This window comes from Esox lucius, chromosome 14 (assembly GCF_011004845.1).
Source record: "Esox lucius isolate fEsoLuc1 chromosome 14, fEsoLuc1.pri, whole genome shotgun sequence".
Taxonomy (NCBI): domain Eukaryota; kingdom Metazoa; phylum Chordata; class Actinopteri; order Esociformes; family Esocidae; genus Esox; species Esox lucius.
In genome coordinates, this window is record NC_047582.1 from 24,009,428 (window position 1) to 24,031,662 (window position 22,235).

Sequence of the window (22,235 nt, forward strand, 5' to 3'; positions counted from 1 at the left end):
AATGTTTTATTATCAACAAAAAGACATGACATAGGGGGACTTTGTAAAAGAAAAGGGGAGGGAAAACAGATCTACACTCATTACTACCACATTCACTAAGTAGCCAGTTTATTCGGTACACCCCCACAAGCACCAAAAGGTCTGAGGCACCAGTTATGGTTTGAACATAGGAATGAACAAAACTATCAGTGATTTTTTGGAGGGATGAAATGGCCACCTTCCTGAACACGGTCAAACAGTGCATCCAGTCAGTGGCAGTCCTGTGAGCTAAATGGCTCACTGATGACAGAGGTCTAAGAAGAATGGCAAGAATCATTTAAACTAACAGCAGGCCACAACCCAGTGCAATAATAACACCACAGTACCAAAGCAGCGTGCAGAACAGCATGTCGGAACACACAATTCATCGCTCGGTGTCACAGATGGGCTGTTGCAAAGGACGACCACATCAAGCTAAACTCCTATCAGCTAAAAAAAAAAAAAGTATGTAGAAGCACTCCAGTAGGCAAGGGATAAGCAACTATGTACAACTGAAAAACAACTCCAGGTTCCAGCTGCTTTATGCAGATGGTGGGGTCAGGATTTGGCACAAGCAGCTTGAGTCCATAGATCTATCCTGCCTGGAGTCCACAGCACAGGCTGGTGGTGGTGATGTAATGGTGTGGGTAATGTTTTCCACACGTTCAGTCCCTTGATACCAACTGCGTAACATTCAAACACCACAGCGTCCATGAACATTGTTACTGGCCAGGTGCATCCCTTCATGGCTACAGTCTGTCAGAGGGATCCTTCCAGCAGGATAATGCGCCGTGCAGGTATTTTCTGAGAATGGTTCCAGGAACATGACAGCGAGTTCTGTTTACTTGTGTAGCCAGAACAGTCCCCAGACCTCAGCCCAATAGAGCATATTTGGAATGAAATAGAAATGTTACTTGCAGCATGAATATACTGCCACTTAATGCGTGGCGACCTTCTGATGCCAACGTGTCTGGAAGGAAAAATATCCCTGTTGAATGTTTCTGGAAACAGAAAATTCCATACCCCAATAAGTCATGCTGATCTGGAGGCAAATGGGTGTAGCAAATAATCTGGCTACGGAGTGTAGACAGAAAGAAACACATTTAATCTATTTTTCTTTATAAAAAAATTACTTTTACAATTTTGTCTTTTATACAAGTAGCAAATTGGACATTGAAAAATTGTAAGATTCTGCAAAACGCAAAAATCTGACTAAAAATGTTAAGTTTCATAAAGACAAGTTAAAAAGAGATGAGGTCAAATATTGACCAATAATTTCCTTTTCATACTAATATAAAAGCAGGTCTACTATCTATAAAAGGTTAAACAGTTTATTTACAGACTAGATAAGAGGTAAAAAAGGAGAGTAGGCAGAAGTGGATTCTAATCTTCAGGCATCGGGGGCTTTGGGGTGCTGGATGCTTTTCATTCAAACCCAGCACTAACATGATTAAGCAAATCCACTAATGATGACCTTAACTTAAACCACCATTCAAGCACTAATTCAAAATGAATGTATCGCTGGAGCTAAAGCCTGGAAATCAGGTTGCCTTCAAGGAGTTGTTTACCCCTGCCCTGATTAGAGATCCTTCTTTCCTACTTGGTCTCCTACTCAGTTTTTCCATCTACCCATTATTATGGGTCAGAGTGGGTGTTTTGGAATCTGATCATAGATCTGTAGACAGGGGTAGTGTGATACTTAAGGTTGGGAATGGGCATAAATGAATCTGATCCTACATCTGTGGATTGAGTGTAGGAATCTGATCCTACATCTGTGGATTGAGTATAGGAATCTGATCCTACATCTGTGGATTGAGTATAGGAATCTGATCCTAGATCTGTGGATTGAGTATAGGAATCTGATCCTACATCTGTGGGTTGAGTATAGGAATCTGATCCTACATCTGTGGGTTGAGTATAGGAATCTGATCCTAGATCTGTGGGTTGAGTATAGGAATCTGATCCTAGATCTGTGGATTGAGTATAGGAATCTGATCCTAGATCTGTGGATTGAGTATAGGAATCTGATCCTACATCTGTGGATTGAGTATAGGAATCTGATCCTAGGTCTGTGGGTTGAGTATAGGAATCTGATCCTAGGTCTGTGGATTGAGTGTAGGAATCTGATCCTAGGTCTGTGGATTGAGTGTAGGAATCTGATCCTAGGTCTGTGGGTTGAGTATAGGAATCTGATCCTAGATCTGTGGGTTGAGTATAGGAATCTGATCCTAGATCTGTGGGTTGAGTATAGGAATCTGATCCTAGATCTGTGGGTTGAGTATGGGAATCTGATCCTAGATCTGTGGATTGAGTGTAGGAATCTGATCCTAGGTCTGTTTGAGTATAGGAATCTATTCCTAGACCTGTGTGTAAAGGGTTAGTGTGATGTTTAAGGTTGGGACAGGGCTTAATCAAATCTGATCCTAGATATGTGGTTAGCGTCTTTGGGCTTTCAATGATTATTTCTGGTGACAAGAGAGAGAGGTTGGGACTGGAGTATGGCATGATGGGACCTCATTGTTGATTGGTGGATGGAGGTGGGAGGAGCTAAGCCAGAAGCAAAGGGGATTGGTCGAGACAAAAGCGGTGGAATCTGCTTGCTAGAGCTCATGTGGGGAGAGAAAGGTGGATGAGAGGAAGAGGGGGAAGATGAGGAGGGAGATGGAGACGAAGAGGTCTTAGGGGCAGGGGGTGGGGGCAGGTGTGTGTGAGTGAATAAGTGTGGGTGTGTGTGAGACTGGATGTGGGTGTGAATCTGACCATGAGCGTCCCGGTGGGAGTGCGGACGAGGAGGTTTGGTGGTGAGGGAGAGGGGCTGGACCTGCTCTGGGTGTGTGTGTTCTGACTGAATGTGTGTGTGTTCAGTGTGCGTGGGCGCCGGGGCTGCAGGAGAGGCCAGAGCAGTGGTGGGCGTGGCTGGAGAGTCCAGAGAGGAGGCAGGGCTAGCCTGGGACAGGTGTGTGTGGGACAGGTGTGTGTGAGACACACTGGGCCTCTCCTGACCTCCGTAGGACACACAGGACTTCTTGGGCAGTTGCTCCCCGTGCTCTGCAGACACAACATCCAACAAACAGATTAGTTTGGCTATTCCCTCCAGTTTTCTAAGCAAGGCAGAGGTGTTGTGGCGTCGTCTCGCTGGACGTGTTGAGTCTCACCCTCGGAGGCTGCAGACTGGGTGTGTGTTGTTTGGCCCTCGGGGACAGACTCTGGCCTGCCGTCTCTCTTCCTCTTCTTCCTCTTGCCCTGCACACGAACAGCCAATCACGTCACACCCTCACTCACGGCAACCAATTCAATCCTGAGTAAATAATGAGCGTGGTTCTTACGTAGTTGTCTCTGGCTGACCATCCAGGGTAGAGTTGGGAGTGGAGTTGCCTCTCTTTGCGGGCCAGATCATAGTACTTGGACTGCTCCTCACGGGACAAAGAGTGCCACTGTAGACAGACGGATCCAATGAGCAGATTTCATTCAACAGTCATTTCACTTTCTACCAGCACTTAGTTTGCAACTGAAACACTCAGTTTGGAAGAATATTATTTTCCGTGCAATTCTTATGTGAGGGTTTGTCGAGAGAAGGGTGAGAACGTGGGCAGAGCAGACTGGACTGAAGCCAGCCTACTGTGGCAAATACACTGAAATTCACCAGATCTACACCCTGTAATTACTGGTAGAGAACGGCGAGGCCTTCAGCACACTGCCTGAGCCGGTGTCTGTAGGCTGGCAGTAGCATTCCCATCATTTGAAGGGTATTGTAGGTGTAGTACACTAATCATGTTTTTAGAAGAGAAAGCGACCTGTTGCTACGGTGCACTTGGTATTGAAGGTTGACACAACATATGGATGTTATTGTCATAACCTGGTGTGGTTTCACACCAACGGGCCGGCCTAACACCCAGCAATTAGGGTGGAAAACAACACCTAGTCTTGTCTAGGTCTCACAAAAACTGAAATCAGCCACAATTAAAAGGGTTTTTCCCAGATCAAATTGAGGAAGACATTCCAGACAGCAATACACACATGAAGGACATGAACCACACGCACGGACACGAAGGACATCCAACCCACGAAGGACATCCAACCCACGAAGGACATCCAACCCACGAAGGACATCCAACCCACGAAGGACATCCAACCCACGCACACACACGAAGGACATCCAACACATGCCATGTGGCCACTCACCCTGCGGCCCAGTATCTGGTTGATGGCGGCGCTCTCCTTCAGGGTACACTCTGCCACCACCTTGGGTCTCTGCTCCTTCATGTACAGCATGAAGGCATTGAGGGGCTTCTTCACATGTGGCTTCCTCTCCTCTTCCTTCTCCCTGTCCCCTATAGACCCAGCACACCTCCTACACACAACAGACACGGTCAGAGGGGGCACGTTAGCGTTTAATGTTTCCATAGAAAATACACCACGAAAATCTGGCTTCCGGGCTATGATTGGACAACTATGAAAACGTTATGCATTTTCATGCAGCCTATTGAAAAAGGACATTGTTGCAGCCTACGTTTGACTGAAAGAAGTAGTATTGTCTTTTTCTCTTAAGATTGTGCCTTTCCATACTTACAGACAATGCAATTATTGAAGTGATTTTGAGATTGGAAGGTTCAGAATCAAAACGCACAATCCTAAAACCAGCTAATCTTTTTTCTTCATTCATAAAATATATATTGCTTATTTTGCTAATACTTTATTCAGAATAAGAAAGGATGTTTCATTTGGTATGTAGTAATAATGCTGCATAGCAGTGATATTTTGTGTGCACTATTCGGATATTTAGGTTGTGATTTACGAAAATGCTATCATTAAAAGTTCAAACAAAAGCTTTCCTTTCTTGACCTCTTGCATTTACCTTTGAACTTAAACAGTATAAAAAGAAACATCAGGATGTCTAGACTTAAATAAACATAAGTACACATTAAGATTGTAATGATGACATAGACATACAAATAAATATATCGGCATTAATATTGTATCAAAGAAAAACCGTGAATATATAGTGTTAAGCTCTGAGCCACACTGCCCTGCCCTACATTCATATCTATGATTTATCATCATTTACTGCTTGGTCAACATCCACCCTGGAAGAGGGAAGGGAGGGAGTTAAGCAGGGAGATCATTTTTCTCATTTTCCAATGTTAAACCCTAGTCTGTCTCTCCGAGTGTCTCTCCGTGTGTGCGCGAGTGTCTCTCCGTGTGTGCGCGTGCGCGAGTGTCTCTCCGTGTGTGCGCGTGCGCGAGTGTCTCTCCGTGTGTGCGCGTGCGCGAGTGTCTCTCCGTGTGTGCGCGTGCGCGAGTCTCTCCGTGTGTGCGCGTGCGCGCGAGTCTCTCCGTGTGTGCGCGTGCGCGCGAGTCTCTCCGTGTGTGCGCGTGCGCGCGAGTCTCTCCGTGTGTGCGCGTGCGCGCGAGTGTCCCTCCGTGTGTGCGCGTGCGCGCGAGTGTCCCTCCGTGTGTGCGCGTGCGCGCGAGTGTCCCTCCGTGTGCGCGCGAGTGTCCCTCCGTGTGTGCGCGAGTGTCCCTCCGTGTGCGCGAGTGTCCCTCCGTGTGCGCGAGTGTCCCTCCGTGTGCGCGAGTGTCCCTCCGTGTGCGCGTGCGCGAGAGTCCCTCCGTGTGCGCGTGCGCGAGTGTCCCTCCGTGTGCGCGTGCGCGAGTGTCCCTCCGTGTGCGCGTGCGCCCCTCCGTGTGCGCGTGCGCGAGTGTCCCTCCGTGTGCGCGTGCGCGAGTGTCCCTCCGTGTGCGCGTGCGCGAGTGTCCCTCCGTGTGCGCGTGCGCGAGTGTCCCTCCGTGTGCGCGTGCGCGAGTGTCCCTCCGTGTGCGCGTGCGCGAGTGTCCCTCCGTGTGCGCGTGCGCGAGAGTCTCTCCGTGTGCGCGTGCGCGAGTGTCTCTCCGTGTGTGCGTGCGCGAGTGTCTCTCCGTGTGTGTGCGCGAGTGTCCCTCCGTGTGTGTGCGCGAGTGTCCCTCCGTGTGTGTGCGTGTGTGTCCCTCCGTGTGTGTGTGTGTGTGTGTCCCTCTGTGTGTGTGTGTGTGTGAGTGTCCCTCCGTGTGTGTGTGTGTGAGTGTCCCTCCGTGTGTGTGTGTGAGAGTGTCCCTCCGTGTGTGTGTGTGAGAGTGTCCCTCCGTGTGTGTGTGTGAGTGTCCCTCCGTGTGTGTGTGTGTGAGAGTGTCCCTCCGTGTGTGTGTGTGAGTGTCCCTCCGTGTGTGTGTGTGTGTGTGTCCCTCCGTGTGTGTGTGTGTGTGAGTGTCCCTCCGTGTGTGTGTGTGTGTGTGTGTGTGTGAGTGTCCCTCCGTGTGTGTGTGTCCCCGTGTGCATACCCATGCTGGTTTCCTTCTCTTGGTTCCTGTTTGATTGCTGTGGACACAATGGCAGGGTGGGGAACAGAGGTCTGGGGGGGCTGGACCATGTGGGGCGAGAAACGACTGGACACCAAGCTGTCCGCAAGACAAAAAGTCTGTAAGATAAGTACACCTCGAAACATCTTCCAGAAGTCCACCCCCAAATGTTACTAGTTGGGAAGTGGACCCTGGACACATGGATGTGACTGTGAGGGAGATTCGGGGGGCGGCACCTGGACATGGAAGGGTTCATGGCAAGAGCTGCAGGGTAGGACGGTCTAAACCCTCCTGCTGGGATACCATACATGGACTGGCCCTGCCTGGAGAAGGAGCAGAAACAGCGTCACTTGCGTTGTAACTACAAGTTGTTGTCAAAATAAACCAGGGGTGTCAAATGGGCCTGCTGGGGGGTCCCAATCCTGTCTGGACCGTGGGTGGTTTTTCTAAGGCTAGGAGTAGGAAACTCACAAACGCAACATTTCCAAAATAACTAGGTGGTGATAATGTGTACGGAATCTGTACTTATGGCACTTTAATCTTCAAAACATATGACTCAATATATACGTCTGCTGCAGATCAGTCGCAATCACGTGTTCGTTTTTTGCCATAGTATTCAAAAGGATGGAAAAATACAGACATTTCGGTGCAGGTACACTGGTAGACATTGTGAAATAGTACTTTTTTCCCGCAACAACATAGTGTACTGCGAAAAACTAATTGGCCACCTGAGAAAATTTATTCAAACCACTTATCTAAGCAGTAAGTGTTTCTTCATTAAAGAAAATCTGTATTTTGTGTGCCTTCTCTTCAAATGCAAAACTCCTAATAATCCCAGTAGTCCTTTCGAAGTGATCCCACGCAGCTTCAATTATGCTCACATGGCCAATTTAACACTGTTAGTGCTCCATCTCTAGACTTCTGCTCCAAGTATGTCTTAATGGACTTTGCAGAGTGCTTGGGGTCTAGGGCCGGGCAATGTCTGGCTTTATACATCGTCCCAAACACCTGTCCAAACATTGTCAATAGACGATATATGGAATGGGCGTATGCGCTGTAAGCATGGAGGAATTCATTGGCAGGATTAACAATATGTATTAACAACAGTTAACTCGTTATAAAAGCTATAAATACCAAAAATATTTAAATGTGAACTCTGAAAATTGTATATGCTACTTAATAACAATAACGCAGACAAATAACCGGAGCAGGCAAAATATTTTTTTTATTAATTTGCAACTACTCCTATGGGCTCTCACGGTCATATACTGCTTTAAACTAAATCATGAAAAAAAAGATAAATATATTTTAGTTGGCAGGAAAGAAAAAATGCTTCCTCATCTGTCTGGCAGTTCTTTAGCATCAGGCTAAATAATGGTGAGCCAGTAGACATTGCAGAAGTTGCAGAAAATCACCAGGAGAAGCAAGTTGCATAAACGTACCAGGAGCAGCAATTAGAGTTAACAGTCTTGTTCCGGGGAAGAAGGAAATAGTCTTGACTTGGCGGTTGGGGGATAACAACCAGGAACCCATCTAGTCAGATGCGGTAACCTCTAGGACCTAGCCACCCAAATTCTTTCCATTATACTAGGTCAAAAATACTTCCCAGAAGTATTAGATTTGATGGCTGATCATGAAAGAGGAGACAGAAAATGACATCACTCTGTTTGACTTTTCTGTGCTACTGAAGCTCTGCTCTATCGGTTCTTCTACAGTCTATTGTTCCCTTGCATTAACTAACTACTAACTACCATGTACTGTATGTCTTAAAACAAGAAGGACATGGCCTATGACATATATGGAAATAAGGGACTATACCATTTGGAATGTTGCCCTGCTGCTCGCTGCATGTGACACTTATGTACTGGTGGAAGTGAGTGGTGCGGGGCAGGTTAGTGAGGGCAGGTTCGTTTTTGACATTGTTGCCATCAATGATGGTTGTCTTACATTGTTGCAAGACAATGTCCTATCGCCCAGCCCTATTAGGGTCATTATCAATCTGGAAGATAATGTGTTTGCCAATTAGTCAAAGATGGACATTTCTTGTAAGAAATCTTCTCACAGTTAAAGCTTATTCTTTGGTGCCAGATGACTGCCAGATGCTGAGCAAGCACTTCACTGGATTTCCTTCTGTTGCACAACTGACCTTTTTGGGTGACTGTTCATCAGACACAGACATATTTTTGGGTGTTTGCATTAATGTATACATGTGTTTATTTTAATGTTAGTGTTGTACAATCAAAAATAAAAAGTATTTGCCATTTTTCTGATTATGTGTATTGTTGCACATGTTCACAATTAATTTGTTCAGATGTTTGTCACGTATGAAGACAGAAAAGATGAGTTAGGTGCCCTGTTTGACATTCAATAAAGAATATCCTGCTGAGCATTAACGGCTCCCAATATATAATCACAGTCAAAGCCCAAGCGCTACTGGGATTGTGTTACATTTAAAGCCAAAAGTCTGCTTAGTTATGTTGTCTGGTTGGTCTACATAAACAGACCTGCTGAGAGATTGTGTACTCCGCCCTACAATCAAATCTGTCAGCGCCAAACAAGTACTCTTTTGCTGAGGTAAATTAAATCAGTAGGAGCAGAGCTGTACTACGCAGTAGCTTTTAACTCAGAAATATGGTGTCACGTTGTTGGCTGGTGTCAAAATCTCAGCAGTAACATCTACAAAACATGAAGAGAAAAAAAAGGAAAACAGGCAGTTCTCTCAAAAGTGTCATGGCGAAGATGTGGGAAATGAGTGCAAATGGCTAATGTTTGACTCCAAATAGCAGACTACGCACTATTTAATATGAAGTCTATACTCCAAGGGCTAGAAAAATCAATTAGAGATTTTGATGAAAAATCTCGAAATGGACGCAAATGAAACCTGATCAAACTGTCATGTGAAATGTAGAGCCACAGAACTAGTCAAGACAGGTCCCTTTAAAACAGTGAATGAGGTACGGACATCCTCAACAATTATTTTGAAAATAGAAGACATTGTAGTCTGAAGGATATACTGTACATTTTGTATATGTACATTCCATCAGCCTTGTTGGGGGAAATTAAGATTTTGCTTAAAATCGACCATGCAATCGGCTTCTAGATTTGATTGGACTTGTTAACAGTGAGTGCTTGCCTTGGTTAAGTGTACCTTAATTTAGACTGGCTCAAAACATTAGCTAACAAGACCAGCTAAACTAATGCCTGATGACCAACTCTTAGATCTTCTGATTGTTCAGCTATGAACTCCTTTTATTTAAGGTTTTGATGCCACCATTGCCATTCAGGTGTGGTAAAAAGCCAACATTCAGTCTAGGAAACAATACTTTATGGAACAGAGAGGAGCATGGAAGACTGAGCTAGATTCTGAGGAGAATCAATTTCAAGCCAATGAATACAGTGTGTGTGTGTGTCTTTATAACATCCTCTTAACAAGAACTATCCATAGAAACAGGAACAGGTGGCTGGGCTGGATATTTATGTAATGATGAATATACATTTTTATATATATATATAAAGGGCTTCACATTTTTTTTTTCACAGTGAAATAAATGTAGTGTGGCAGAGACCACAGAGCAAATTCAGTCCCAGGGGTGGAATCAATGACACCAATGAGCTAAACCATCATAGTATTTCTTGTTACAGTGTGAATGAGCGTGTGTCTGTGTGTGCGTGTGACTCACAACCAGCCCAGAGGGTGTGTAATGTGTCCCATGCCTCCAGGAGAGAGAGGATAGTATGGAGAGAGCTCTGCTGGGTGGGGGGTTCGAGGAACACCTGGAGGAACAAACACATCTATTTTTGTACAGAAACAAGTCATGCCTGACATAAACCTGACACAAAAACACTGAGCAGTCCACACTACATAAGAACGGATGAGAGGACGGCGGTTCCATACCCGTGTCAGGTGAGAGGTGAGGAGGGGGTGTCCGCGGAGGGAAGGGGTCTGGACTGTAGGACAGGAGGGGGGAGAATGGGGGCAGGTGACTGTGCTGCACAACTGGTACCTTATTGGACTAGAGGGAGAGAAAGAAGAGAGCAGACTTAGACTGGAAGAGGACGTAATACTGTTTTCGGGACACATGGTGTCACTGTTCATCCCCTAGGTGCAACATTTCCTTTACAGCTCGTGAAAAGAATGAAGCTGCAGAACAATGCTTTCTATCAACATGAGACGAGCATAAGACTAGGGCCGGCTATCCCAAAACATCTGGGAAAGGCGTCAGGAAGCCGGGGCTGTGGTGTAGGGGCTTGCTTCTGGAGAGAGCCTCTGTTTTTTTCTGACTGGATGTATCAGTGACAGTCATAGCTTGGATAAAGCAAATGCCAGCGACATCACACAACCACTTTTCAACACAGTATTCCCAACCAATAACGTAGCTGTATTTAAAAACAAGCTGCAAGATCTTTTTTTTTTTTTTTAAGAGAGTAACAATGGTTACTATTGGCTGAAATGTTGTTCCCCTCCTGGATGTCAGTGACACAGCAATCAGCTTAAAATTGTGCTAGTGAGATGCAGGGCAAGATCCGGTTGTGCTCCATGAGGCAAATGCTCTCTTCAGGCCAATAAAATAAACCCTGTAAACGACAGTTGGCAAAGATTTTCAGAGAAAAGAGTGATATTGCAGATTAAAAAGCCTAGTAACTCCCTCTTATACAATCCCCTTACTGGACGCAAATGTTCAGTTGCACATGAACATGTCCAACTCTGACAAGGCATGTTTGTTTATTTTGAGTTCCCTTAATTTGTATATCAAATGTCATTGGTCATGCACAGGTATTCTGGTTGGGCATAGAAAACAAATTGTTGATTAAATGTCTATTTAGGTAAAAAGCTCCATGGGTAGGGAATGGTTTGGTTAAATTTGGCAATAAATAATAGATTCATTAGGATAAGTTATTTATATTATGGCATTTCAAAATTGTAGTCTCTTGTTTGATAAGTTTCTTAAAACATTTAACTGGTGTATTATTTATTTATATTTATATATATAACCAGTTAAATGTTTTTAAGAAACCTATCAAACAAGAGACTACTATTTTGAAATGCCATAATTATTAAGTAAATAAGTACCACCATTATTTGCAATTAAAAACCGTTATTACAATGATCTACCGTGGGTGGATAGTATACTGAAAGGGTTTCCAACTAAAGCAGACATTTCTGCTGCCAGATACGGCTTCAGGTGCACAACCGAAAACAACAGTATCTGCTCCCATTTACAGACCCTATATACAGTTCCACTATCAGACATGCAAAGCAAACCTCTTTACTTGGCAGTATACTGAATCAATGTCAAACCACCAATCTTGGATCAGTGCCATCGCTTTTGTTGCTAGCACAGTTATTTGATCATAGGTTACACACTCAACGCATAAGGACACTGGTCATTATCAAATGCTAGGTCAATTAAAACGTTACTAATAAACCCTGGAAAACAAGCTAGTGTGAATGGCTGAAGCACCGGTGGTCATGCTAGTGTGAATGGCTGAGGCACCGGTGGTCATGCTAGTGTGAATGGCTGAGGCACCGGTGGTCATGCTAGTGTGAATGGCTGAGGCACCGGTGGTCATGCTAGTGTGAATGGCTGAGGCACCGGTGGTCATGCTAGTGTGAATGGCTGAGGCACCGGTGGTCATGCTAGTGTGAATGGCTGAGGCACCGGTGGTCATGCTAGTGTGAATGGCTGAGGCACCGGTGGTCATGCTAGTGTGAATGGCTGAGGCACCGGTGGTCATGCTAGTGTGAATGGCTGAGGCACCGGTGGTCATGCTAGTGTGAACGGCTGAGGCACCGGTGGTCATGCTAGTGTGAACGGCTGAGGCACCGGTGGTCATGCTAGTGTGAACGGCTGAGGCACCGGTGGTCATGCTAGTGTGAACGGCTGAGGCACCGGTGGTCATGCTAGTGTGAACGGCTGAGGCACCGGTGGTCATGCTAGTGTGAATGGCTGAGGCACCGGTGGTCATGCTAGTGTGAACGGCTGAGGCACCGGTGGTCATGCTAGTGTGAACGGCTGAGGCACCGGTGGTCATGCTAGTGTGAACGGCTGAGGCACCGGTGGTCATGCTACACAACCTTGCTACACGATGGTCATGCTAGTGTGATCACACCGGTGGTCATGCTAGTGTGAATGGCTGAGGCACCGGTGTTGTATCAAGGCACTTGCCGTGTCTCCCGAGAGGGCAGAGACAACGGCTGGCGGTGGTGGAGCAGCTACATAATCATTATCCCGGGTAGCTCATCACAATGCCCCAGGGCAGTGACGGGGACACTGCAATTAATATCAATATGCACAACCACACACCCCTTCGTCAGTCAGAGAACGCACGGTTATAAGTGCACACGCCAAACACCACCATCCCAGAGGTGTGACAACCCTCTGTGTCTCTGGGCGGATTAACACCATTCAGACGGAACATTCCAGCGTCTGTCTGTCTGCAGAAGGTTCGACGGAGGTCAGGAGGAGCGCGTTTGTGTGCGAGAAGGAGAGAGAGAGAAAGAGGCTATAGGGGGTCAGGAGTCAAGACAGCTGAATGCCGTGTCCGTGGGTAATCTGGGAGACAAGCTAAATAGCCGATAGTACCAGAGCAAAGTGCATAGCGAGGAGACAGCTTGGAAGACTCAGAGCAAAGGTTGGTCTTTGAGACCAGGGAGACGACGTCACCGCCAAGTGCCCAGACTGAAGAGCTTCACACTCACCAGGTGAGCAGGGGAGGGGGAGCGAGGGTCTTTTAAGGCAGACGTTCCAGGAACATCAAGCAAGGGCCACTTCATCTGCAGATACTGGAGACAGAAAAACACATCGAACACTTCGCTGAAGTCGGCATGTAATACGCATCAATTCAATATTTGAACTTCTCAGAGAAAAACCTACACGTTAAAATGGGTATGAGGGGGGGGGGGTCTCCAGAGGGACTTGGGGGGGGGGGGGTGGTGAGAGGATGTGTGTTACAGAATGTGAGAGGTAAGAGAGAAGTGAATTCCACTCACTCTCCACATGGGTCCTGGTCAGATTACAGACTGACAAACACACACACACACACACACACACACACACACACACACACACACACACACACACACACACACACCATCTGGTGAGCGTATCAGACTCCAGCTGTACGTCTCTCTACATTAGGGTTTATGTGTGGGAACGCTTACTTTTAGGAAAACATCGGACACGCACAGCTTCAACATAGAGACCAAGCCTTCAATGGTCAGTCTCCATTCAACAGAGGTGAGACAGGAAGGAAAAAAAGATAAGAGAGGGCTAAAAATGACCACGGCAATATGGAGGAGAAACAGAGACTACCAGAAGTGTGGTAAGATGTTCCTAGCCGACCAACAACGACATGTTCCCGACCTTCAGATGAGGAGAAAACAAACCAAGCACATGCATGCACACACATCAGGAATAAGGGCCCCATTGTGTAGCAGGTCAAATAAAACTCTAATAATGAGTACCACAAGAACACATTAAGTGGTTGCCTCAGCAAGGAGTGCGTGTTCACTGCATGAGGAGAGAAAGTGTGTGTGTGTGTGTGTGTGTGTGGGGGGGGGGGGGGGTTTGAAGCACTCCATTCTCTATTTCTCCCACCACCATACACCCACTACACCCCCCCATTCCAAGGCCCCAGGAAGTTCTGGCTGTGAGCTCTAACTGAAACCAGCTGTTAGAAATACCATACTGATGAAGCCTACACACACACACACACTTTCGCTTTATCCCTGAACTATCGAAGTTAGCCATAGAATCATGAAGTCACTACACGGCTGGTGGCTGAAAGTACTGCTTCATACGAAGACAAACCACACACAACAACACCCCCAGGTTCATTTAGAGTAAACACTTTAGGAAAGGCTAATCACAGGGAGCCTAAACAGTGTTACGAAGCACTGCTGTGCGTTTCAGGACGCTGGGCCACCATGGGACGCCCCGGGTCCATGGACTCACCGAGCCCGGGGGATCTCCCACAAGACATAGCATCAGTTGGAGTTTTGTGAAGGGTGGTGGGACAACAGAATATCACATGTCGGTTGAGATCTGGCGACACAGACAGTCATGGAATATTGTAGTGATTCAGCAAGCTCACCAGTCTAAGAAACTGAACCTCCTTCCAAATGAGCTCCAATAATCACCCCTTTTTCAGGCACAGATCCCCTCAAGCCTTGCTAACCAAAACAATGGGCAACTCAGACGGCAAAGAACCTCCCTACATAACCCTAAGCACGATGGGATGTTAATGCCACACCTGTGAGGAAACACCTGCTTGTAATATACCTCATTTACTCAAGTGTTTCCTTTCAAAATTCAGTTACTTTAGTTCAGTGTGTGAGAAAAAACACAAAAGAACCGGTCAACATTACTTGGACTCTTCAGACCGTGCACAGGACCTCATTGTCACATTTGACTGCACAGTTCAGATGGTCCGTTTTTGTGTGGTGTGTTTATGTTAAGTATGAGGCCCTCTGGCCTGTGTTTTCTCCACATTGTCTCACTGGTCTTAAAATACCAGGATAGAAGTCTCTCAACGACACAAACACACACACACCGGCATGTTAGAACAGTGTCACCAATCTCTCCACCCTCTTGAAATACACTAATGCCCAAGGGTGACTGAGAAGCACTGTTGTGTGTGGGTTCACACACTTGTAGGGCCACATGTCTGAGTTCCTGAAATTACATGGAGAGCACTACAAAAAATTGTACAAAAAACATTTGCCAGTCATCAAAAATAAAATTATGATTTTAGGAGGGATCCAAACTGGTAAGGGCCCTAAAATGTGACTGTAGCACAAAGGCAGAAAATGTGCTTTCAATTAAAAGCAGCAATGTCAAGAAGTATAAATACATGTTTTCTAACAATATGACAGTATGATTAATGTATTACTAATAGATTAATAAAATAATGGTTTAACTGTGAAAGCTGTGTTAGTTGTGCATTGGCCCAAACATCGTTGGTAGTTGGGGTTATTATCTATACAGCTTCGGGAAAAAATGAAGAGACCCCTACACCTTTTTCTTTCCTTTCCCAAAAAGTTGAAAAGGAAAGTTTTGATTGAGGAACAGAAGTGTTCAATTTGCAGTGGTCTTTTAATTTTAACCCTTCTGTCCCTCACTCAAAACCTACCTTCTGACATTTTTGGAAATTATTTTTATTTTATTTTTTAAAACAAGATATTGCCCAGGGGTTAAACGCAGCCAGTAACACCTAGGAAGTTCCACTGGTGGCCATCATGGCTGAATTAAATACTAAAGGTGAAAAAGCGCACTGGCAGGAAACACTGCGGATCAAACGTAGACGCCCAACGTGAAATGTGAACGAAATACTCAGTGATTTTAATCTGACATCTACAATTTAGACGTGGTAAGCTGAAACTCTGTGCATTGGAAGATCCAGGAGTCTAAACAGGTTTGATATTCTCCTGTGGAAAGATGCATTCTGTGCTCAGTTAATCACTTCCATATGGGGAAAGAGACCCCCCCCCCCTCCCCCTCCCCGGATCTGTGTGATCCATGTGGATGGGCGGTTTCCTTTTTTACATTAAAAAAAAATGGCCAAAAAAACTGACAAGTTTGAAGGCCCAGTGCATTAAATTCATCAAATGTATTTTATAAAGCCCTTGTTACATCAGCAGTTCACAAAGTGCTTATACAGACCCCCAGCCTGAGAGCCCAAAGCACCCATATTAGGGTTTTGAAAGCTTGGCAAGTAAGGTTCAGCCACTTAACGCGCAATACGGCAACCACTGCTACCACTCTTAAAGCTTTGGCATTGACATACAAACACACACACCCACAGTCAACTGACAAATGTGTGTTAGAAGAGGAAACGGTCCACATGCTACTCTCCCTGGGGTAACTATGGGTTACAGTATCCGTGGGAAAAAAGTCACTTACTACAAGGCTGAGGGTTTCCAACAATATTATCCATAACGTCCCAATATACACACACACACACACACACACACACACACACATAAAGCTCCGCAAAAAATTAATAGACCACTGCAAAATTAATGCTTTTGTTCCTCACTCAAAACCTTCCTATTCAAAGTTTTTGGGGAGTAAAGAAAAAGGTGCAGTTGTCTAAATATATATACACACACACAGTATGTATATTTAACAAATGGTGTGTGTGGGAAGGTGCCAATCAGGAGTGTGTTTCAATTGCCTGGTCCTGGGTGGACAGCACAGGGCTTGATAATATTTTGGTCACTGGAATGGGTCTCTCTTTTATTTTTTACCGGTCCAATAGCAGATAATACTCCGAAACAGAATTTTCTAGTATTTTCATTAACAAGCGTCTGCAATAACGAGATGTATTTCTCTCCCTCGGAATCAAACTGAACCCAGGTAAAGTCTTACCCATTTTGGAACTAATTTACATTAAAAAATGTCAATCAGGGAGTGAATTCTGTGATTTTAGGAACATAGCCATTTTACCTAAGTCAGTGGGGTGCTTAAATTAGGGCGAGTACCAAGTCCATCTGCCTTTGGTTATGCATGTCATATTACACAAATAAAAACACCATGGTGCCTCAAACCCCCATTTTGTTGTGGCAGGTAGCTAGATTGGCTAGGTTTGGCTCTTAATCCAATTATTAAGAGCCAAACCATATTTAATACATACATAATTCCCTTAACTAAAATATCAGATGTGACAAAAAAAGGCCATATTAATGGCAAGAAGGTTACCAAGGCAACAGAGTCACTGCCCTTGCCTCTGTTAACCTGCCTTGGAGAATGTATTTGTCCAACGCCAGCTTGCTTGAATGCTACTAGTCGTTTTTTTGTTAGCAGCTGCAGTTTAAACTATAACATTAAAATACTGCAAAGCTGGTAAACAAAACAATGTCAGAAACTAAGAAATACAGGATTAAGTTTAATCTAAGGAAATATTCTTCTGCGTTGGGCTTCTAAAAATCTATATTTCAACACTCCTTTGTCGGCAGCATTAAGCAGCCTGGCTCCCACTGACTGCTGTTGAATAAATACAGAAAAGGAACAAGGAAAGCCTAGTTCAGCCAGCCCGCATTCTAAAGTAATTAATGTAGTTGCCCTCCCTGGATTCAAACCCGGGTCTCCCACGTAAGAGGCTATGTTTAACCACTACGCTATGGAGCTATACATCTGCCGAGAGTTGGTATAGCATTTCAACATTAAATCAATGTCACACATCATGCCAAGTTTGAATATTTTGCTATAAAATGGCTAATTAGTGTTAAACTGACTAATGTTTCTTATTAAGTTTACCTCCACCACATATAGCATCTATGAACTGTATGACTTTTGCCACTGGTTGTTTTAAAAGCTTATTAGCCAATAATATTTCACTAGACAGCATTATGCATTGTGTTAATAAACTGACTAACGTTTCTTATTAAGTTTACCTCCACCACAAATAGCATCTATGAACTCTATGGCTTTTGCCACTGGCCATTTTAGCAGCTTATTAGCCATTTGTGAATGACATTGATACAATAACTATCAACACTGGTGACATTAACTGACTTTTCGTTAAGTAAAAAGATGAGAATCGTGTAGCCAGCGATGTTTTAGTCAATCCTGAATAAATTCTAATGCATGTTTCGAAAATCCACCAGAAATAGTCGCATTATAACAGTAAACAGTTTTATTTTAGCCTTCCTATAACGTAGCTACTGGAGGTTGTAGCCAGCGAAGTCTTTGTCTATCCTGAACAAATCCTAGCGCAGAATTAGTTTTGATTGTAACAGGAGTCGAACACGGGACCTGTAGTTCAGTAGTCCGCGTCTCTAACCACTACACTATTAGTGAGTCAGTCAGTCAGTCAGTCAGTCAGTAAGAGACATTTGCTTTTCTAGGCCGGCTCTGCTTACACGGTCTGGCAATAAAATCAAGCTATTAAACAAACGACAGAAATACTTTGAAAACAGGCATGTCAGTTTGTGTGTGCTATAAATCAAAACCTGCATACTCATACTTCAGACAAGTTATGATGAAGGACTAACAGTAGCCATCTCGGGCTCTCAGAGTACGATGTCTGAGAATGCAAATGAAAAATCACTGTAACTGGTGTTTAATAAGGATTTATTTCACTTTTCTATTTGGACATGCGCAGTGTACATTCTCCTTGTCTGACTTATTACAAGTCTTATTGTCGAACCCTGCAGTACCTCCTCCAGTGACGTCACTCCCTGTGTTGTGAATAATCTTGGAGGTTTTGGTTTATATTGTGGCGAGGGTCCATTTTGGTCACATTACTTGGTGGTGTGCTATGTCTCAACTATTGTACAGTTAGCATTAGCATGTTTAACTTTCTCACACACAATGCAACGGGGAGGAGGAAGGAGACTCAACCACAGTGCCTACCCCAATCAACAACAACCACCCTCTGTGTGTGAGTTTGTGTGTGGTATTAATCTCTTGTGGAGAGCTGCAATGGGTCCATTCAGCTTCTCCACCTCCTTTTAATGAGAACAATAGCCCATTAATACCTGGGGAGGGGAATGTAAAGGCCAACAGGGTGGGGGCGTGTGGGGGTGGGCAACTACATCCAGTCGTGTCCAAGGGACGATGGGTTTTGTCTTCTCAAACACACCGCTTGAAGTATAGAAACTCAAAAAGGGTAGCAGCCCCAAAACACAGATCGCAAACTAAATACAAAGTTGGTGACAAGGACAACATAGTGAAACATGGATGATGATGATTATTACGGAGATACTACAAGCACCCCCCCCCACAACCCTTTGTCTGTCACACATTCCTGCAGCAATGTTTTAGCAGGACTGTGTTCAGACCTGTCTGTTGCAGTAGTGCCAGTGTTATGATAACACACCGTTAATGCTACAAGACACAACACACTGTTCAGTGACGGCGCACACACACAGACCATACACACACTATAAGCCCCCCAAACATACAGAGAAAATACACACAGATCATACACCCTACACAACACAGAGAGCTAAGTTAGTACAACAGTCTTCCTTATAAATATAAATTTATAAGATTGAGTATGTGTGGTGGACTCACCGTCCTGGCCCCGGGTGAGAGGCCTCCTGGAGACAGGTAGGGGTTGCCCAGGTGACCCAGGTTGGCTAGGTTACCCAGGTCAGGAATCATCAGGAAAGGATAGCCAGCATAAGGTGATGCCTTGAACAACCCACTGTCGTGTTGTTGTCTCCTCAAAGCTGGGAGACACACAGAGTTAACTTTAACAACACTGACCTACTGTCTCCTCAGCGCTGGAGATACACAGTTAACTTTAACAATACTGACTTACTGTCTCCTCAGGGATTGGTGTACATTGGGGTGGGCTGTTGTCAATCTATTATGATATGTTTTGTTGCTTTGGTAGCTATGAATGACAGTGACTTCTCTTGTTGCTAGCACACTGAATTGTGAGCGAAACAAATGGAGGGAGGGCTGGTGAGGAGGCTGGACAGAAGGGGTTTGTAGTTGTTGATTTATAGCTATATGTTCAGTGCTTTTCCTAAGGGGCATAAGATGACCTCTCATTTAAACAAAGCTTTTGGAAATTAATGGGAGGGATTGAGACGGAAAGCTTATAGAGGGGGGTATAAAGAAGATGAGATAACCGCGGGGAAGAGAAGAGACAATTATAATACTTCTTAGTTTTTTTGAGTTTTACCTTCAGCAAAGAACTCCCTCTGCCTGGCATAGCTCTCCCAATCGGGTCTGTGCTGCTGGCTACGTCTGTGACTGTCTGCCTGTCGACAGAACACGCACACACACTGTTGTTTATCAAACAACCCTAGAATAACTAGCTGGTAGAAAAGGGTTTAACTTACTAGTGATTCACTCATGTGTTCTTAGCTTGTTAGCTACAGAATGTTAGTTTACTCGATTGACTAGCCTACAGCTGGATTCTAACGTTACCTCGGAGTCAGACGAACTGCTGTTGTTCTCGGTCTCATTGACCAGAGACGACTTGACATCGTCCAGGTCCCGCTCAGAGGACACATTCTCGGCAGTCTTTTCCTCCTGCTCCCCCTCATCTTTAAAAGAGATCAGCTCGTCGTTGGCTCCCAAATCGTCTCCTCCTCCCCCGTCTAGCTGCGGCATCTTGAATTTCTAAAAACACTCCTTATCTTGCGGTGGAAGTGCTCTTACTCCGTTTGGAAAATATCCTGCCGAGTTCCAAAATATCCTCTTAAACCCCTAAGCTAGCTAGATAACTTTGATAGTCACAGAGCTAAAACGCAATTCTTATTGGATTCCCGATGACAGTAATGAGTTTATCCACAAACAAGACGAGTTGTTACAAACTCTGCGAAAAATAAGCATTCAACGACTGTTCATTTTGTTAGCTAGCTAACGTTAGCTAGCCATGCTAAGCTAACTAGCTACCTGGTCGATTCCTTGAGTTGTACCCCTCGTTCCTTGTCGCGTCTTTTGGGGTTGAAAAACAAGCAACAACCCACCTCGACGCTTCAAAAAAGTTACATCCACAAATAATGATATGCTGTGGTAAAAATAGCTATTTATCTCCTCCAAATGAAAGGGAAAACGACAACAATGAAAAGTTGTGCGTTGCAGAAGTTTGCTGAAACACGCACGCACATAAAAGTTTCTCCTCTTGTCCCCCCCGTGTAAAATCCGTCCGAAACACCAGCCCTACTTTCTTAGTTAGCTACCTATTTCGTCGTCTATTATCCATGAGAAGAAGAAAATGCAATATTTGCGAGATCAGTAAAAAGTTACTAGCGTTCTATGTAGCTAGGTTGTGTTGTGTGTTTTTGTATGTCTCTGGTGGCGTGGGAAAGAAGAAAAGTCGTTTGGTGTTTCTGGAGTGGAAGGAAGAGCTAGGCCGCCGCCGGGAGACTGGGGGAGGGGGTGAGGGAGACAAGGAGGGGGAAGGAGGAGGAGGGAAAAAAGACGGGAGGAGGAGTGTAGACAGGGGGAGGAGGGAAGATGTTTGGGCGGAGAAATGCCAGTGTAGCCATCAATCATGTGGAGTGCCCCACGTTTTCCCAGCTGATATCTTAAGACTAAAAAAATGTTGGGGAAAGTTCTGGCAAGATTTTTGGCAAGACATTTTGTATATCTAGTTGAAAATTCACGCTACATCTCGTTAAATGTAGCTGTTGTTTTACTACACACAATTTGATTCCTGTTGGGAATGAGCATATTCATGAAGATCTTTGAAGAATGTAGGATTTCCTAATGGGAATGATTATGATAATGCTGATGTGATGATGTTCTCTCTCCACCATTCTTCACTCCCTTTTTGTGTTTTTTGTGTGTAACGTGAGCCCTTCTAAGCCTGTTATCAGATCCCCCCACTCTAGAATCCAGTCAGATGGTGTGACATCAGGTCTTTGCTAAAAAATTCTATAGCAAACCAAAGGCATTTTTAGGTTACAGTGATATTGGATGAGAGTGTATGTGTGTGTGTGTGTGTGTGTGTGTGTGTGTGTGTGTAATATAGGTTTTTAATTGACAAACATACCACTCATACCACTCACCAACAAGTTTAGGACAATAGGATTTGACTGCAGCTAAGAAAAAATATTCTCACTCTCTCTCTGTGTGTTTGTGTGTGTGTGTGTGTCTGTTGATGAAAAGGAAACCCCTCTTTTGTTCCTGAGGAAGCTAGTGTGAGTGTTTTTGTGTATGAATGTGTAAACCAGTAGGCTAAAACGGGACGGATGTACCTTGCTATCTGACAGCTGGAGGGAGCTAATCTACAGAGAAAGAGAGGGAGAGAAGGAACTGCTTGTTAAGAGCAGGAGATAGGAAAGAGTGAACCCTGCAAAAAATGCTTCCTCAAAGATAGGTTTAAAAGAAATTACAAAGGGAACATGTGCTTGAATTAAACAGAGGAAGCTTGTTTATAGACTTTTTGGTTTTGTTACAAGCAAAAAATTATTTTGC

At 44.7% G+C, this 22,235-nt stretch overlaps 1 protein-coding gene across 3 annotated transcripts; it reads right to left on the reverse strand.

Moving 5' to 3' along the window:
* Positions 1-470: 470 nt before the first annotated feature.
* On the reverse strand, positions 471-21,196 carry tcf7l1a (transcription factor 7 like 1a). Of its 3 annotated transcripts, XM_013137185.4 has the most exons (12): positions 20,238-21,196; positions 19,990-20,068; positions 19,371-19,528; positions 13,052-13,135; positions 10,247-10,364; positions 10,032-10,125; positions 6,588-6,674; positions 6,334-6,450; positions 4,201-4,369; positions 3,345-3,452; positions 3,174-3,261; positions 471-3,066 (listed from the first exon to the last, which is right to left on the reverse strand). In XM_013137185.4, the coding sequence occupies exons 1-12, from the start codon at positions 20,421-20,423 to the stop codon at positions 2,471-2,473; spliced, it is 1,884 nt and encodes a 627-aa protein (XP_012992639.2). In that variant the 5' UTR covers positions 20,424-21,196; the 3' UTR covers positions 471-2,470. The 3 variants fall into 3 exon arrangements, with proteins under 3 accessions (XP_012992639.2, XP_012992640.2, XP_012992641.2); XM_013137186.4 differs by lacking the exon at positions 13,052-13,135; XM_013137187.4 differs by lacking the exon at positions 6,588-6,674.
* Positions 21,197-22,235: the final 1,039 nt, after the last annotated feature.

Excerpts from the sequence above, each read along its gene's own strand:
- tcf7l1a (XM_013137185.4), bottom strand. The coding sequence starts at position 20,423 with ATGCCGCAGCTAGACGGGGGAGGAGGAGACGATTTGGGAGCCAACGAC. Across the intron at positions 20,069-20,237 it reads GCAGTTCGTCTGACTCCGAG|GCAGACAGTCACAGACGTAG; the intron begins GTAACGTTAGAA and ends TTCTGTCGACAG. Across the intron at positions 10,126-10,246 it reads TCACCTCTCACCTGACACGG|GTGTTCCTCGAACCCCCCAC; the intron begins GTATGGAACCGC and ends TTGTTCCTCCAG.